General features: G+C 39.3%; 1 protein-coding gene across 3 annotated transcripts in view; it reads left to right on the forward strand.

Moving 5' to 3' along the window:
• The window catches only part of LOC5502278 (ectopic P granules protein 5 homolog), a 95,868-nt gene that overhangs the window by 30,860 nt on the left and 46,034 nt on the right, over positions 1 to 18,974 (forward strand). For all 3 annotated transcript variants that reach the window (XM_048725801.1, XM_048725802.1, XM_048725803.1), the window contains 10 exons: positions 10,229 to 10,349; positions 10,424 to 10,592; positions 10,924 to 11,112; positions 11,732 to 11,901; positions 12,498 to 12,643; positions 13,120 to 13,260; positions 13,603 to 13,764; positions 14,779 to 14,928; positions 15,301 to 15,475; positions 15,974 to 16,139. In XM_048725801.1, the coding sequence (XP_048581758.1) occupies positions 10,229 to 10,349; positions 10,424 to 10,592; positions 10,924 to 11,112; positions 11,732 to 11,901; positions 12,498 to 12,643; positions 13,120 to 13,260; positions 13,603 to 13,764; positions 14,779 to 14,928; positions 15,301 to 15,475; positions 15,974 to 16,139 (1,589 nt within the window). The remainder of the gene's footprint in view (positions 1 to 10,228; positions 10,350 to 10,423; positions 10,593 to 10,923; positions 11,113 to 11,731; positions 11,902 to 12,497; positions 12,644 to 13,119; positions 13,261 to 13,602; positions 13,765 to 14,778; positions 14,929 to 15,300; positions 15,476 to 15,973; positions 16,140 to 18,974) is intronic.

Raw genomic sequence — 18,974 nt, forward strand, 5'->3', positions numbered from 1 at the left:
GTCTGGAATGTCGAGATTCTACTGAATCACGTGTTTTCCCAATAGTCTGGAATGTTGAGTTTCTACTGAATCATGTGTTTCCTAATAGTCTGGAATGTTGAGTTTCTACTGTATCATGTGTTTCCCAATAGTCTAGAATGTAGAGATTCTACTGAATCATGTGTTTCCCAATAATCTGGAATGTTGAGATTCTACTGAATCACGTGTTTTTCCAATAGTCTGGATGTTTTAGATACTACTGAATCACGTGTTTTCCCAATATTCTGAAATGTTGTGATTCTAAGGAATCATATGTTTTCCCAATAGCCTGGAATGTTGAGATTCTACGGAATCATGTGTTTCCCAATAGTCTGGAAATTTAGAGATTCTATTGAATCATGGGTTTTCCCAATAGTCTGGAATGTTGAGATTCTATTGAATCGTGTGTTTTCCAATAGTCTGGAATGTTGAGATTTTTTTGAATCAAGTGTTTTCCCAATATGCTGGAATGTTGAGTTTCTACTGAATCATGTGTTTTTCCCATTATTCTGGAATGTTGAGATACTACGGAATCACGTGTTTTTCCAATAGTCTGGAATGTTGAGTTTCTACTGAATCATGTGTTTCCTAATAGTCTGGAATGTTGAGTTTCTACTGAATCATGTGTTTCCCAATACTCTGGAATGTCGAGATTCTACTGAATCACGTGTTTTCCCAATAGTCTGGCATGTTGAGATTCTACTGAATCACGTGTATTCTCAATATTCTGATATTTTGAGATTCTACTGAATCATGTGTTTTCCTATAGTCTGGAATGTTGAGATTCTATGGAATCACGTGTTTTCCCAATATGCTGGAATGTTGAGTTTCTACTGAATCTTGTGTTTTTCCCATTAGTCTGGAATGTTGAGTTTCTACTGAATCATGTGTTTTTCCCATTAGTCTGGAATGTTGAGATTCTACTGAATCACGTGTTTTCCCAATAGTCTGGAATGTTGAGTTTCTACTGAATCATGTGTTTCCTAATAGTCTGGAATGTTGAGTTTCTATTGAATCATGTGTTTCCCAATAGTCTAGAATGTAGAGATTCTACTGAATCATGTGTTTCCCAATAGTCTAGAATGTTAAGATTCTACTGAATCATGTGTTTCCCAATAGTCTGGAATGTTGAGTTTCTACTGAATCATGTGTTTTTCCCATTAGTCTGGAATGTTGAGTTTCTACTGAATCATGTGTTTTCCCAATAGTCTGGAATGTTGAGTTTCTACTGAATCATGTGTTTCCTAATAGTCTGGAATGTTGAGTTTCTACTGAATCATGTGTTTCCCAATAGTCTAGAATGTAGAGATTCTACTGAATCATGTGTTTCCCAATAGTCTAGAATGTTAAGATTCTACTGAATCATGTGTTTCCCAATACTCTGAAATGTTGTGATTCTACTGAATCATGTGTTTTCCCAATAGTCTGGAATGTTGAGATTCTATTGAATCATGTGTTTTTTCCAATAGTCTTAAATCTTGTGACTCTACTGAATCGTGTGTTTTCCCAATAGTCTGGATGTTTTAGATACTACTGATACACATGTTTTTCCAATATTCTGAAATGTTGTGATTCTAAGGAATCATGTGTTTTCCCCATTAGTCTGGAATGTTGAGATTCTACTGAATCACGTGTTTTCCCAATATGCTGGAAAGTTGAGATTCTACTGAATCATGTGTTTTTCCCATTAGTCTGGAATGTTGAGATTCTTCTAAATCACGTGTTTTCCCAATAGTCTGGAATGTTGAGTTTCTACTGAATCACGTGTTTTCCCAATAGTCTTGAATGTTGTGATTCTACTGAATCATGTGTTTCCCAATAGTCTAGAATGTTGAGATTCTACTGAATCACGTGTATTCTCAATATTCTGATATTTTGAAATTCTACTGAATCATGTGTTTTCCAATAGTCTGGAATGTTGAGATTTTATTGAATCACGTGTTTTCCCAATATGCTGGAATGTTGAGTTTCTACTGAATCACATGTTTTCCCAATAGTCTTGAATGTTGTGATTTTACTGAATCATGTGTTTCCCAATAGTCTAGAATGTTGAGATTCTACTGAATCACGTGTATTCTCAATATTCTGATATTTTGAGATTCTACTGAATCATGTGTTTTCCAATAGTCTGGAATGTTGAGATTTTATTGAATCACGTGTTTTCCCGATATGCTGGAATGTTGAGTTTCTACTGAATCATGTGTTTTTCCCATTCGTCTGGAATGTTGAAATTGTACGGAATCACGTGTTTTTCCAATAGTCTGGAATGTTGAGTTTCTACTGAATCATGTGTTTCCTAATAGTCTGGAATGTTGAGTTTCTACTGAATCATGTGTTTTTCCCATTAGTCTGGAATGTCGAGATTCTACTGAATCACGTGTTTTCCCAATAGTCTGGAATGTTGAGTTTCTACTGAATCATGTGTTTCCTAATAGTCTGGAATGTTGAGTTTCTACTGTATCATGTGTTTCCCAATAGTCTAGAATGTAGAGATTCTACTGAATCATGTGTTTCCCAATAATCTGGAATGTTGAGATTCTACTGAATCACGTGTTTTTCCAATAGTCTGGATGTTTTAGATACTACTGAATCACGTGTTTTCCCAATATTCTGAAATGTTGTGATTCTAAGGAATCATATGTTTTCCCAATAGCCTGGAATGTTGAGATTCTACGGAATCATGTGTTTCCCAATAGTCTGGAAATTTAGAGATTTTATTGAATCATGTGTTTTCCCAATAGTCTGGAATGTTGAGATTCTATTGAATCGTGTGTTTTCCAATAGTCTGGAATGTTGAGATTTTTTTGAATCAAGTGTTTTCCCAATATGCTGGAATGTTGAGTTTCTACTGAATCATGTGTTTTTCCCATTAGTCTGGAATGTTGAGATACTACGGAATCACGTGTTTTTCCAATAGTCTGGAATGTTGAGTTTCTACTGAATCATGTGTTTCCTAATAGTCTGGAATGTTGAGTTTCTACTGAATCATGTGTTTCCCAATACTCTGGAATGTCGAGATTCTACTGAATCACGTGTTTTCCCAATAGTCTGGCATGTTGAGATTCTACTGAATCACGTGTATTCTCAATATTCTGATATTTTGAGATTCTACTGAATCATGTGTTTTCCTATAGTCTGGAATGTTGAGATTCTATGGAATCACGTGTTTTCCCAATATGCTGGAATGTTGAGTTTCTACTGAATCATGTGTTTTTTTCATTAGTCTGGAATGTTGAGTTTCTACTGAATCATGTGTTTTTCCCATTAGTCTGGAATGTTGAGATTCTACTGAATCACGTGTTTTCCCAATAGTCTTGAATGTTGAGTTTCTACTGAATCATGTGTTTCCTAATAGTCTGGAATGTTGAGTTTCTATTGAATCATGTGTTTCCAAATAGTCTAGAATGTAGAGATTCTACTGAATCATGTCTGTCCCAATAGTCTAGAATGTTAAGATTCTACTGAATCATGTGTTTCCCAATAGTCTGGAATGTTGAGATTCTACTGAATCACGTGTTTTTCCAATAGTCTGTATGTTTTAGATACTGCTGAATCACGTGTTTTCCCAATATTCTGAAATGTTGTGATTCTAAGGAATCATGTGTTTTCCCAATAGTCTGGAATGTTGATATTCTAAGGAATCATGTGTTTTCCAATAGTCTGGAAATTTAGAGATTCTATTGAATCATGTGTTTTCCCAATAGTCTGGAATGTTGAGATTCTATTGAATCGTGTGTTTTCCAATAGTCTGGGATGTTAGGATTTTTTTGAATCACGTGTTTTCCCAATATGCTGGAATGTTGAGTTTCTACTGAATCATGTGTTTTTCCCATTAGTCTGGAATGTTGAGATTCTACGGAATCACGTGTTTTTCCAATAGTCTGGAATGTTGAGTTTCTACTGAATCATGTGTTTCCTAATAGTCTGGAATGTTCAGTTTCTACTTAATCATGTGTTTCCCAATACTCTGGAATGTTGAGATTCTACTGAATCACGTGTTTTCACAATAGTCTGGCATGTTGAGATTCTACTGAATCACGTGCATTCTCAATATTCTGATATTTTGAGATTCTACTGAATCATGTGTTTTCCTATAGTCTGGAATGTTGAGATTCTATGGAATCGCGTGTTTTTCCAATATGCTGGAATGTTGAGTTTCTACTGAATCATGTGTTTTTCCCATTAGTCTGGAATGTTGAGATTCTACTGAATCACGTGTTTTCCCAATAGTCTGGAATGTTGAGTTTCTACTGAATCATATGTTTCCTAATAGTCTGGAATGTTGAGTTTCTACTGAATCATGTGTTTCCCAATACTCTGAAATGTTGTGATTCTACTGAATCACGTGTTTTCCCAATAGTCTTTAATGTTGTGATTCTACTGAATCATGTGTTTCACAATAGTCTAGAATGTAGAGATTCTACTGAATCATGTGTTTCCCAATAGTCTGGAATGTTGAGATTTTATTGAATCACGTGTTTTCCCAATAGTCTGGAATGTTGAGATTCTACTTAATTATGTGTTTTACCAATAGTCTGAGATGTTGAGATTCTACTGAATCACGTGTTTTCCAAATTGTCTGGAATGTTAATATTTTACTGAATCACGTGTTTTCCCAATAGTCTGGAATTTTGAGATTCTACTGAATCATGTGTTTCCCAATAGTCTGGAAATTTAGAGATTCTATTGAATCATGTGTTTTCGCAATAGTCTGATATGCTGAGATTCTACCGAATCACGTGTTTTCCCAATATGCTGGAATATTTAGATTCTACCGAATCACGTGTTTTCCCAATATGCTGGAATATTTAGATTCTACTGAATCATGTGTTTCCTAATAGTCTGGAATGTTGAGTTTCTACTGAATCAGGTGTTTCCTAATAGTCTGGAATGTAGAGATTCTACTGAATCATGTTTTCCCAATAGTATGGAATGTTTGATATTCTTTTGAATCACGTGTTTTCCCCATAGTCTGGAATGTTGAGATTCTACCGAATCACTTGTTTTCCCAATATGCTGGAATATTTAGATTCTACTGAATCATGTGTTTTTCCCAATAGTCTGGAATGTTGAGATTCTACTGAATCACGTGTTTTCCCAATAGTCTGGAATGTTGAGTTTCTACTGAATCATGTGTTTCCCAGTAGTCTGGAATGTTCTGTTTCCCAATAGTCTAGAATGTTGAGATTCTACTGAATCAAGTGTTTCCTAATAGTCTGGAATGTTGAGATTCTACTGAATCACGTGTTTTCCCAATAGTCTGGAATGTTGGGATTTTACTGAATCATGTGTTTTCCCGATAGTCTGGAATGTTGAGTTTCTACTGAATCAGGTGTTTCCTAATAGTCTGGAATGTTGAGATTCTACTGAATCATGTTTTCCCAATAGTATGGAATGTTTGATATTCTTTTGAATCACGTGTTTTCCCGATAGTCTGGAATGTTGAGATTCTACTGAATCATGTGTTTTCCAATAGTCTGAAAATTTTGAGATTCTATTGAATTATATGTTTTCCCGATAGTCTGGAATGTTGAGATTCTACTGAATCACGTGTATTCTCAATAGTCTGATATTTTGAGATTCTACTGAATCATGTGTTTTCGAACAGTCTGAAATGTTGAGATTCTATTGAATCACGTGTTTTCCCAATATGCTGGAATGTTGAGTTTCTATTGAATCATATGTTTCCCAATAGTCTAGAATGTTGAGATTCTACTGAATCATGTGTTTCCCAATAGTCTGGAATGTTGAGATTCTACTGAATCACGTGTTTTCCTAATAGCCTGGAATGTTGAGATTCTATTGAATCACGTGTTTTCCAAATAGTGTGTAATGTTGAGATTCTACTGAATCATGTGTTTTTCCCATTAGTCTGGAATGTTGAGATTCTACTGAATCACGTGTTTTCCCAATAGTCTGGAATGTTGAGTTTCTACTGAATCATGTGTTTCCTAATAGTCTGGAATGTTGAGTTTCTACTGAATCATGTGTTTCCCAATACTCTGAAATGTTGTGATTCTACTGAATCACGTGTTTTCCCAATAGTCTTTAATGTTGTGATTCTACTGAATCATGTGTTTCACAATAGTCTAGAATGTAGAGATTCTACTGAATCATGTGTTTCCCAATAGTCTGGAATGTTGAGATTTTATTGAATCACGTGTTTTCCCAATAGTCTGGAATGTTGAGATTCTACTTAATTATGTGTTTTACCAATAGTCTGAGATGTTGAGATTCTACAGAATCACGTGTTTTCCAAATTGTCTGGAATGTTAATATTTTACTGAATCACGTGTTTTCCCAATAGTCTGGAATTTTGAGATTCTACTGAATCATGTGTTTCCCAATAGTCTGGAAATTTAGAGATTCTATTGAATCATGTGTTTTCGCAATAGTCTGATATGCTGAGATTCTACCGAATCACGTGTTTTCCCAATATGCTGGAATATTTAGATTCTACTGAATCATGTGTTTTTCCCAATAGTCTGGAATGTTGAGATTCTACTGAATCACGTGTTTTCCCAATAGTCTGGAATGTTGAGTTTCTACTGAATCATGTGTTTCCCAGTAGTCTGGAATGTTCTGTTTCCCAATAGTCTAGAATGTTGAGATTCTACTGAATCAAGTGTTTCCTAATAGTCTGGAATGTTGAGATTCTACTGAATCACGTGTTTTCCCAATAGTCTGGAATGTTGGGATTTTACTGAATCATGTGTTTTCCCGATAGTCTGGAATGTTGAGTTTCTACTGAATCAGGTGTTTCCTAATAGTCTGGAATGTTGAGATTCTACTGAATCATGTTTTCCCAATAGTATGGAATGTTTGATATTCTTTTGAATCACGTGTTTTCCCGATAGTCTGGAATGTTGAGATTCTACTGAATCATGTGTTTTCCAATAGTCTGAAAATTTTGAGATTCTATTGAATTATATGTTTTCCCGATAGTCTGGAATGTTGAGATTCCACTGAATCACGTGTATTCTCAATAGTCTGATATTTTGAGATTCTACTGAATCATGTGTTTTCGAACAGTCTGAAATGTTGAGATTCTATTGAATCACGTGTTTTCCCAATATGCTGGAATGTTGAGTTTCTATTGAATCATATGTTTCCCAATAGTCTAGAATGTTGAGATTCTACTGAATCATGTGTTTCCCAATAGTCTGGAATGTTGTGATTCTACTGAATCACGTGTTTTCCTAATAGCCTGGAATGTTGAGATTCTATTGAATCACGTGTTTTCCAAATAGTTTGTAATGTTGAGATTCTACTGAATCATGTGTTTTTCCCATTAGTCTGGAATGTTGAGATTCTACTGAATCACGTGTTTTCCCAATAGTCTGGAATGTTGAGTTTCTACTGAATCATGTGTTTCCTAATAGTCTGGAATGTTGAGTTTCTACTGAATCATGTGTTTCCCAATACTCTGAAATGTTGTGATTCTACTGAATCACGTGTTTTCCCAATAGTCTTTAATGTTGTGATTCTACTGAATCATGTGTTTCACAATAGTCTAGAATGTAGAGATTCTACTGAATCATGTGTTTCCCAATAGTCTGGAATGTTGAGATTTTATTGAATCACGTGTTTTCCCAATAGTCTGGAATGTTGAGATTCTACTTAATTATGTGTTTTACCAATAGTCTGAGATGTTGAGATTCTACAGAATCACGTGTTTTCCAAATTGTCTGGAATGTTAATATTTTACTGAATCACGTGTTTTCCCAATAGTCTGGAATTTTGAGATTCTACTGAATCATGTGTTTCCCAATAGTCTGGAAATTTAGAGATTCTATTGAATCATGTGTTTTCGCAATAGTCTGATATGCTGAGATTCTACCAAATCACGTGTTTTCCCAATATGCTGGAATATTTAGATTCTACTGAATCATGTGTTTTTCCCAATAGTCTGGAATGTTGAGATTCTACTGAATCACGTGTTTTCCCAATAGTCTGGAATGTTGAGTTTCTACTGAATCATGTGTTTCCCAGTAGTCTGGAATGTTCTGTTTCCCAATAGTCTAGAATGTTGAGATTCTACTGAATCAAGTGTTTCCTAATAGTCTGGAATGTTGAGATTCTACTGAATCACGTGTTTTCCCAATAGTCTGGAATGTTGGGATTTTACTGAATCATGTGTTTTCCCGATAGTCTGGAATGTTGAGTTTCTACTGAATCAGGTGTTTCCTAATAGTCTGGAATGTTGAGATTCTACTGAATCATGTTTTCCCAATAGTATGGAATGTTTGATATTCTTTTGAATCACGTGTTTTCCCGATAGTCTGGAATGTTGAGATTCTACTGAATCATGTGTTTTCCAATAGTCTGAAGATTTTGAGATTCTATTGAATTATATGTTTTCCCGATAGTCTGGAATGTTGAGATTCTACTGAATCACGTGTATTCTCAATAGTCTGATATTTTGAGATTCTACTGAATCATGTGTTTTCGAACAGTCTGAAATGTTGAGATTCTATTGAATCACGTGTTTTCCCAATATGCTGGAATGTTGAGTTTCTATTGAATCATATGTTTCCCAATAGTCTAGAATGTTGAGATTCTACTGAATCATGTGTTTCCCAATAGTCTGGAATGTTGAGATTCTACTGAATCACGTGTTTTCCTAATAGCCTGGAATGTTGAGATTCTATTGAATCACGTGTTTTCCAAATAGTGTGTAATGTTGAGATTCTACTGAATCATGTATTTCCCAATAGTCTGAAATGTTGAGATTCTACTGAATTATGTGTTTTACCAATAGTCTGGAATATTGAGATTCTACTGAATCATGTGTTTTCCCAATAGTCTGGAATGTTGAGATTCTATTGAATCGTGTGTTTTTTTCAATAGTCTGGAATGTTGAGATTGTACTAAATCATGTGTTTTCCCAATAGTCTGAAATGTTGAGATTCTACTGAATCACGTGTTTTGCAATAGTCTGAAAATTTTGAGATTCTATTGAATTATATGTTTTCCCGATAGTCTGGAATGTTGAGATTCTACTGAATCACGTGTATTCTCAATAGTCTGATATTTTGAGATTCTACTGAATCATGTGTTTTCCAATAGTCCGGAATGTTGAGTTTCTACTGAATCATGTGTTTCCTAATTGTCCGGAATGTTGAGTTTCTACTAAATCACGTGTTTTCCAAATAGTCTGGAATGTTTGGTTTCTACTGAATCATGTGTTTCCCAATAGTCTAGAATTTCGAGATTCTGCTGAATCATGTGTTTCCCAATAGTCTGGAATGTTGAGATTCTACTGAATCACGTTTTTCCCAATAGTCTGGAATGTTGAGATTCAATTGAATCACGTGTTTTCCCAATAGTCTGGAATGTTGAAATTCTACTGAATCATGTGTTTCCCAATAGTCTGGAATGTTGAGATTCTACTGAATCACGTGTTTCCCAATAGTCTGGAATGTTGAGATTCTACTGAATTATGTGTTTTAATAATAGTCTGGAATGTTGAGATTCTATTGAATCACGTGTTTCCCAATAGTCTGGAATGTTGAGATTCTACTGAATTATGTGTTTTAATAATAGTCTGGAATGTTGAGATTCTATTGAATCGTGTGCTTTTCCAATAGTCTGGAATGTTGAGATTCTACTAAATCATGTGTTTTCCCTATAGTCTGAAATGTTGAGATTCTACTGAATCACGTGTTTTCCAATTAGTCTGGAATGTTGAGATTCTACTGAATCACGTGTTTTCCCAATAGTCTGGAATTTTGAGTTTCTACTGAATCATGTGTTTCCCAGAAGTCTGGAATGTTGAGATTCTACTGAATCACGTGTTTTTTAATAGTCTGGAATGTTGAAATTGTACTGAATCATGTATTTCCCAACATTCTGGGATGTTGGTATTTTACTGAAGCACGTGTTTTCCCAATAGTCTGGAATGTTGAGATTCTACTGAATCATGTGTTTCCCAATAGTCTGGAATGTTGAGATTCTACTGAATCAAGTGTTTTCCCAATTGTCTGAAATGTTGAGATTCTACTGAATCACGTGTTTTCCCGATAGTCGGGAATGTTGAGATATTTCTAAATCAAGCGTTTTGAGAGTTTGCTAAGTGAAATATCTGATATCTAGAATCCCTACAAAAGAACTGTTTGTTCAGTGGTCGTGCTATAGGAAGGGCTCATTTCATTGTTTTCTGGTATGTAGGAGTCCTGTTGAAGAAAGTCTTTGTCACTTTTCTTTTTAGGATGAAGATGTAGAGAGCAGCTGGATGCTTTTTCAGGAGGGCGATCTAGCCAGTGTGTTCAACCAATTTCCATTTGATGCTGTCTTTAAACACCTTCTCAAGATGGACCCTAACCTTGATGGTAAGGCATGCTCATTTCACCCCTTCAAGTTCAATATGCATCTTCTCCCTTGCATCTGATGTATGTTATTTCAGATGACAGTCTATCTGAGAATCTGTACATGGTAGAGAGTAGCACAAGCCGCGACATCATGCGCATGCTAGCGTTCGCCTCCTGCATCGTGCACATAATGGGACAGGCCTTCATAACCTATCAGAAAGTCCGGTACAGAGCTTTCATCAAACGCGTCGGTAGGACCATCAGGTGTGTAGAGATACTCTAGTGGCTAAGGTATGCAATATTACCGTTCTTTATATTATACATGGCATACTCTTTTGAATCCAGCGTTTTGGATGCTTATCACTGCGTTTCTCATCTCACCCTCTACCTACAGCAATACAAGTCCAGTAATTAAAGCCAGAATGTGCTATCATTTGCTGTATTACTAACTGAATGTAAAGAATTATAAATAATTATCGATTTTTAACACACTGAGACAGAGGGCCCAATGACAATGCGGTGTCACAGGTCGTTTTTTCCCATTTTAAAGTGGCAACCACATTCTCCCTAATTGTTGTACTCTTTTTCTATGTAGACAAGTGGTGCAGTATGTTCTTGATCATTGGTCAAACTACCGTAGCTGGCGGCTTAATGTTTGTGGTGACACACAAGTATCCCTCCCTCAGATCTACCCCCTTGACCAACAGCTGAGCATCCAGAGACTGCAGGTGGAGGTGGACCAGTTCTTTATGAGGGCAGCACAGCAGATAATCAATGCACACAGGTAAACAGTTCTTTATGAGAGCAGCACAGAAGATAATCAATGAACACAGGTAAACAGTTCTTTATGAGGGCAGCACAGCAGATAATCAATGAACACAAGTAATCAGTTCTTTATGAGGGCAGCACAGCAGATAATCAATGCACACAGTTAAACAGTTCCTTATGGGAGCAGCACAGAAGATAATCAATGAACACAGGTAAACAGTTCTTTATGAGGGCAGCACAGCAGATAATCAATACACACAGGTAAACAGTTCTTTATGAGGGCAGCACAGCAGATAATCAATGAACTCAGGTAAACAGTTCTTTATTAGGGCAGCACAGCAGATAATCAATGCACACAGGTAAACAGTTCTTTATGAGGGGCAGCACAGCGGATAATCAATGCACACAGGTAAATAGTTCTTTATGAGGGCAGCACAGCAGATAATCAACGCACAAATGTAAACAGTTTTTTTTATGAGGGAAACAGCAAATAATCAATGCACACAAGTAAACAGTTCTTTATGAGGGCAGCACAGCAGATAATCAATGAGAGCAGCACAGCAGATTATAAATGCACACACAGGTACTGTAAATAATGTTGAGTGGTGTATATTGGCTGTTTAACCTGTTTGCAGACTGGGTGCATGGCAGTTCCTTGCCGACATGCCTTTCAACAGTGTTTCTTCACATGCCCTGTGGAGACTCTTTTGGGCTTTGCACAAAGATATCTCCAATGTGCCTTCCCTTTTACTGGAAAGTGGTAGAACGAAACCGGAAATGCAAGAATGGAGAACGATGCTCCAAGGTATGCTTATGTTACATGGATGCGTCAATAAAACCTTTTTTAATTTACGATGTCTTACCCATATTGCTTTACCTACCATGATCGATCTATGAATGCGTGCTAAGCTAAACTGGACATTCATTAGAACACTAACTTTATAGTTTTTGATATTTTGTTCATTTTAATTTGCCAAACAGTTAAGTGTTTTATGTGTGTATTGTGTATTATGACTATGAACATTTCATTTATGATAATTTGCCACAACCATTTGGTGTCTCTTATGCATATTCGTAGCCGCTCTGACGTTTATCATGTGACGCTTTGTTTGCACTATTCATGATCAATGGTGTATTGTATTCATTGTTCTGGTACGAGATAACGACAGTTGGCTTTTTGATTCTATCCATGATCAATGATATAGGTAGTCACTCACCATTTTTCGAATATTTGAAAATGCATTATTCAAAGTTTAACCAATAAAATGGAGCCGGCGGTTTTACTGTGAACTATTCCGAATTTTAAAGCAATTCAATCAGGTTTATTACCTTAAATGTACTTCTCATTTTTCCATAAATTTTATTGCAGTCTTTATTGTTGTTGTTTTGGCTGTCCTCCAGAGCATTATGGCGAGTTCACGGATCAGCTGACCAAGATGTCTCAGTCAGAAGCCGTGTTTCTCCTTACTACCTTCACGAACATGGCCACCTCCCGGGAGGCACATGATCGGGACTTCATCGAGGCTGTCACCTTAGAGGTCTACGAGGTAGTAACCCCCTGTAATACTTGAGCCCTATCTTCCTAATCTTTCCAGCCTTGCTACCATCTCTTGAGAAAAAACCAACCCAGCTCGATGACCTACTGAAATGGTATTATACAGAAATAACTAGAAATGATACAGACAAGCTGTAGAAAAACATATGTGGCCTTTGTTGGCGCTATGGAAACAAAAAAATAAATCACATTAATGATGTTATAATTTGAACAACGCTCTGAAAATGAGTTACTACGAGGTAGTATTCTTAAGATCGGTTCCCTGCAGCTTAGCACATATACTGATCCCCACTTATAATCAATATACTATAATAAGAAACAAAACAATAAAAGTACACATAGCACTATCCAGTCAACAATTAAACATCTTTATATCTAAATAGTGGTCGAAAAGGCGGTCACTGTGCATACTTGGAAAAAGGCTGTTGCTAGCTGATTGCCAACAGTAATTCTCCCGGATATTTTCAGGTGTCTTTTATTACAAACCAAACACGAGATTTCAGTTCCAAGACTGGGCGTGACCTGTTGGGTACCCTGTGCGGCTTCCATCCTTTCATCATTTCTGTGTTACTCAGAAAAGTGTCTGAAACGATAGAAACAGTTGGCAAGGTAGGTCTTGTTCCTTTAAAACTTGGATAGCTCGGGAGGCTAGTCGGCGTAGGAAGGGTGGGGAATGTAGACATTTAACAAGGTGGTGCACCACAAAACTTTTCCATCATTTAAACTTAGTGTTTTCACTTCGTGGTTTGTTGAAAAAACGGATGGAATGTATCAGAGTGAATTTCATGTGTGATTCTATGAGTTTCTAATTGTTTTCTGCCGTTGACTTCTTTATGGCCTAAGACCCCTAGCATGAACTTACCGTCAACATTGCTTAACCCTCCTACTTTAAGCTTGCTGTTGTCATTGCTTAACCCTCCTACCAAGAGCTTGCTGTCTCCTTTTTCTCAGGTGTGCGTGTACATGTTCAGTGGCCTACCTGTCCATGTATGGCATCCTTGCTCGTCAGACATGGATCTCATCCGCAGTTGGCTTCTCAAGACTGACCTCACCTCCCCTCAGCACCAGCTTGCAAGATACGTGCTCAAAAACATGAACTGGGGCTGTGACGAGGTAACACCACAATGATACCCTTCCGATGGTATCTCTATGGTCTCAAGGTGTTTTACAGACGTTAGGAAGAGGGGTGGACGTCTGATAGGCCTAGATACATAATTCCGGATTTTTTTAGGATTTTTAGAGTCAAGGTAAAATTAGGTAAAATTCCTACCAAATACTGCCGATTTTCGGTAGAAGTGTGACTCTTTCAACTAAACCGGACGTCAATTGCTTGGCTATTTAGTCACTGTCATACAAAAAGTACCGGTCAGCGGCTTTGGTCATATCCCCAGAATGCCTTGTTGGCTTGTTTGCTTCAATGGTAGGAGAGTCAGTGTTTAGAAGTTAGTTTAGTTTGTAAAACGTGTAAATCGTGGAAAGTTATTTCTTTCGATGCGAATAATGCTGAATTGCGCAGTTATACATACACAATATATAAAAAACACAACATTAAGGTAGGGATGGCATATTTATGAAGAAGAAGAAAAGAAAATTCGAGATTTTTAGGGGAGAAATCAGGATTTTTAGAGACAAATTCGGGATTTTTAGACATTTTTGGGAGAAACTCCGGAAAGATTTTTAGACCCTTTTTCGGGAGTTATGTATCTAGGCCTAACGTCTGACTCTTGTCACAAAGAAAGGGGCTAACTATTTTTGCATTTTCGTATGGTGTCCCATAAGTTGCGCCGCTGTTGTCTCTGTCTGTCTGCTACTATAACTATATAAGTTTTGTCCAGCGTTCCAATCAAAATCAGCATTCTGTTAAAAATGTTTATGACCACCCCTCTTTCTCTATTTTCTTTTGAAACAATGTTATTGGTTATTTTCGTTGTCTTTAAGACCGTGATTGAGACCGTGATTGAGATATTTGCACTCTTTGTGTCTCATTGTCTCATTTGTATTCGTTTAACTGTGACCTAAAATAAATTGTATTTGTGGCAGACGAGATCAGCCTAGGTTAAGACCGTATGAGATAGTCTGCAGGCTAAGAGTAGAAATGATACGCAATGATAACCATTGTGCTTTCAGTCCGGTGAAAGCAGTCAGCTCTTCCTGGATCGTTCATGGCATCGTGCCGTATCCGTCATGCTTGTAGAGGTATCAGCTCTCAGACTACCCCTCAGGCCCGGGGGTATTGCGCACGAGAACTTTGCTGCCGATGCCAGCTTCCTACAGCAGGTTTGTATAAGTATCGTTGGTTGGCTTCGATGATCACTGTTCCATATTTTTAAATGGATGTGCAATAGTTTTTTTGGGGGGCTTTTTGGCCGTGAAGGAATCCGTAAAAAGTGTCAGTATTATTCAGATAGCAAGTAGCTTTCCAGGGTTTATTAATGTTTTCGACATTTCCGGGATGCACTTCTGGACTATGCTGATCCATTTTGAATGTCAAATAGCCTCTGTCAGCCGCTGTTTTGCCATCCCCGCATAATACCAAGTTCGTAGGCTGTTTGGGAAAGTGTAGTGATATTTGGTAAATAAGGTATAAAGTTGATTGTTTTATATATCAAGAATAAAAAAAATCAATAAAGATGTTTGGCTTTGTACCAGGTGACTCAGATCGCGACGTCCTCATACAATCGACTCATGCAGCAAAACCATGAACAGACCCTGTACGACTGGTTATGGGAAGTGGCCCTCCAGCTCAGACTCCACGAGACCGACCTACCCGCGCCCGTCATGGGCTTTAGACAGCAGACACACCCCATTGATAGGACACTAGAAGGTAAAAACACGTAAATTCACCATGGATGACAAACGAGTTAAAATGGATAACACACTGGTTAACATGGATAACAAACGGGTTAACAGTGATAACACACGGGTTTATAAAATAGCCTTTGGTCTTTTCAACATGGATAACACATGGGATTATAAAATAGCCTTTGGTCTTTTCAACGTGGATAACATACGGGTTTATAAATAGCCTTTGGTCTTTTCAACGTGGATAACACACGGGTTTATAGAATAACCTCTGGTCTTTTTAACGTGGATAACACACGGGTTTATAAAATAGCCTTTGGTCTTTTCAACGTGGATAACACACGCGTTTATAAAATAGCCTTTGGTCTTTTCACATAAATACAATATTGGGGTTTGAGCATCACACATCGAGAGAATGGACAGGAACTGGAAACAGTATCTTTAGGGGCGGATGTTTTACCTCGCTAAAGGATAGCGAGGGTGAACCTGTCTTAATGTGGTCTGATGTTTACTTACTCAGATCAAAGCGCTGACGCCGGGTTTGCTGGTCTGACGCGAATGTTGTCATGTGACGAGCCCATGGACTTGTTCTCTGAGCACTCTCTAGTGAATGTTGTGAATGGGGTTAAAGCCAAAGGACCTCTAGCGAGCTATGTTGCCCTGTCGATGACCACTATTGGGGCTAGGTAAGGCTAGTTGAGATACGTTGCCCTGTTGATGACCACTATTGGGGCTAGGTAAGGCTAGATGAGATACGTTGCCCTGTCGATGACCACTATTTGGGCTAGGTGAGGCTAGTGGAGCTACGTTGCTCTGCCGATAACCACTAATGGAGCCAGGTAAGGCTAGGTGAGATATGTTGCCCTGTCGATGTACACTATTGGGGCTAGGTAAGGCTAGTTGAGATACGTTGCCCTGTCGATAACCACTATTTGGGCTAGGTGAGGCTTGTGGAGCTACGTTGCTCTGCCGATGACCACTATTAGGGCTAGGTAAGGCTAGTTGAGATACGTTACTCTGTCAATGACCACTATTTGGGCTAGGTAACGCTAGTGGAGCCACGTTGCCCTGTCAATGACCACTATTTGGGCTAGGTGAGGCTAGTTGAGCTACGTTGCCCTGCCGATGGCCACTATTGGGGCTAGGTAAGGCTAGTTGAGATACGTTGCCCTGTTGATGACCACTATTTGGGCTAGGTGAGGCTAGTGGAGCTACGTTGCCCTGTCGATGACCACTATTGGGGTTAGGTATTGCTAGTGGAGCTACGTTGCCCTGTCGATGACCATTTTTGGGGCGAGGTAAGGCTAGTTGAGCTACGTTACCCTGTCGATGACCACTATTTGGGCTAGGTAAGGCTAGTGGAGCTACGTTGCCCTGTCAATGACCACTATTGGGGTTAGGTATTGCTAGTGGAGCTACGTTGCCCTGTCGATGACCATTTTTGGGGCGAGGTAAGGCTAGTTGAGCTACGTTGCCCTGTCGATGACCACTTTAGGGGTTAGGTAAGGCTAGTTGAGCTACGTTCCCCTGTCAATGACCACTTTTGGGGCTAGGTAAGGCTAGTTGAGCTACGTTGCCCTGTCGATGACCACTATTAGGGCTAGGTAAGGCTAGTTGAGATACGTTGCCCTGTTGATGACCACTATTTGGGCTAGGTGAGGCTAGTGGAGCTACGTTGCTCTGCCGATGACCACTATTGGGGTTAGGTATTGCTAGTGGAGCTACGTTACCCTGTCGATGACCACTATTTGGGCTAGATAAGGCTAGTGGAGCTACGTTGCCCTATCGATGACCACTATTTGGGCTAGATAAGGCTAGTTGAGCTACGTTGCCCTGTCGATGACCACTTTTGGGGTTAGGTAAGGCTAGTTGAGCTACGTTGCCCTGTCGATGACCACTATTGGGGCTTGGTAAGGCTAGTGGAGCTACGTTACCCTGTCGATGACCACTATTGGGGCTAGGTAAGGCTAGTTGAGATACCTTGCCCTGTTGATGACCACTATTTGGGCTAGGTGAGGCTAGTGGAGCTACGTTACCCTGTCGATGACCACTATTGGGGCTAGGTAAGGCTAGTTGAGATACCTTGCCCTGTTGATGACCACTATTTGGGCTAGGTGAGGCTAGTGGAGCTACGTTACCCTGTCGATGACCACTATTGGGGCTAGGTAAGGCTAGTTGAGCTACGTTGCCCTATCGATGACTACTTTTGAGGCTAGGTAAGGCTAGTTGAGCTACGTTGCCCTGTCGATGACCACTATTGGGGCTAGGTAAGGCTAGTGGAGCTACGTTGCCCTGTCGATGACCACTTTTGGGGTTAGGTAAGGCTAGTTGAGCTACGTTGCCCTGTCGATGACCACTATTTGGGCTAGGTAAGGCTAGTGGAGCTACGTTGCCATGTCAATGACCACTTTTGGGGCTAGGTAAGGCTAGTGGAGCTACGTTGCTCTGCCGATGACCACTTTAGGGGTTAGGTAAGGCTAATTGAGCTACGTTCCCCTGTCAATGACAACTTTTGGGGCTAGGTAAGGCTAGTTGAGATACGTTGCCCTGTCGATGACCACTATTTAGGCTAGGTGAGGCTTGTGGAGCTACGTTGCTCTGCCGATGACCACTATTGGTGTTAGGTATTGCTAGTGGAGCTACGTTACCCTGTCGATGACCACTATTTGGGCTAGGTGAGGCTAGTGGAGCTACGTTGCCCTGTCGATGACAACTATTTGGGCTAGGTAAGGCTAGTTGAGCTACGTTGCCCTGTCGATGTCCACTATTTGGGCTAGGTGAGGCTAGTGGAGCTACGTTGCCCTGTCAATGACCACTATTTGGGCTAGGTAAGGCTAGTGGAGCTACGTTGCCCTATCGGTGACTACTTTTGGGGCTAGGTAACGCTAGTGAAGCCACGTTGCCCTGTCAATGACCACTATTTGCGCTAGGTGAGGCTAGTTGAGCTACGTTGCCCTGTCGATGACCACTATTGGGGATAGCTAAGGCTAGTTGACATACGTTGCCCTGTTGATGACCACTATTTGGGCTAGGTAAGGCTAGTTGAGATACGTTGCCCTGTCCATGACCACTATTTGGGCTAGGTGAGGCTAGTGGAGCTACGTTGCCCTGTCGATGACCACTATTGGGGCTAGCTAAGGCTAGTTGAGATACGTTACCCTGTCGATGACCACTATTTGGGCTAAGTAAGGCTAGTTGAGCTACGTTGCCCTGTCAATGGCCATTTTGGGGCTAGGTAAGGCTAGTTGAGCTACGTTGCCCTGTCGATGACCACTATTGGGGCTAGGTGAGGCTAGTGGAGCTACGTTGCCCTGTCAATGGCCATTTTTGGGCTAGGTAAGGCTAGTTGAGATACGTTACCCTGTCGATGACCACTATTTGGGCTAAGTAAGGCTAGTTGAGCTACGTTGCCCTGTCAATGGCCATTTTGGGGCTAGGTAAGGCTAGTTGAGCTACGTTGCCCTGTCGATGACCACTATTGGGGCTAGGTGAGGCTAGTGGAGCTACGTTGCCCTGTCAAT

This window comes from Nematostella vectensis, chromosome 3, assembly GCF_932526225.1.
Source record: "Nematostella vectensis chromosome 3, jaNemVect1.1, whole genome shotgun sequence".
Taxonomy (NCBI): Eukaryota; Metazoa; Cnidaria; class Anthozoa; order Actiniaria; family Edwardsiidae; genus Nematostella; species Nematostella vectensis.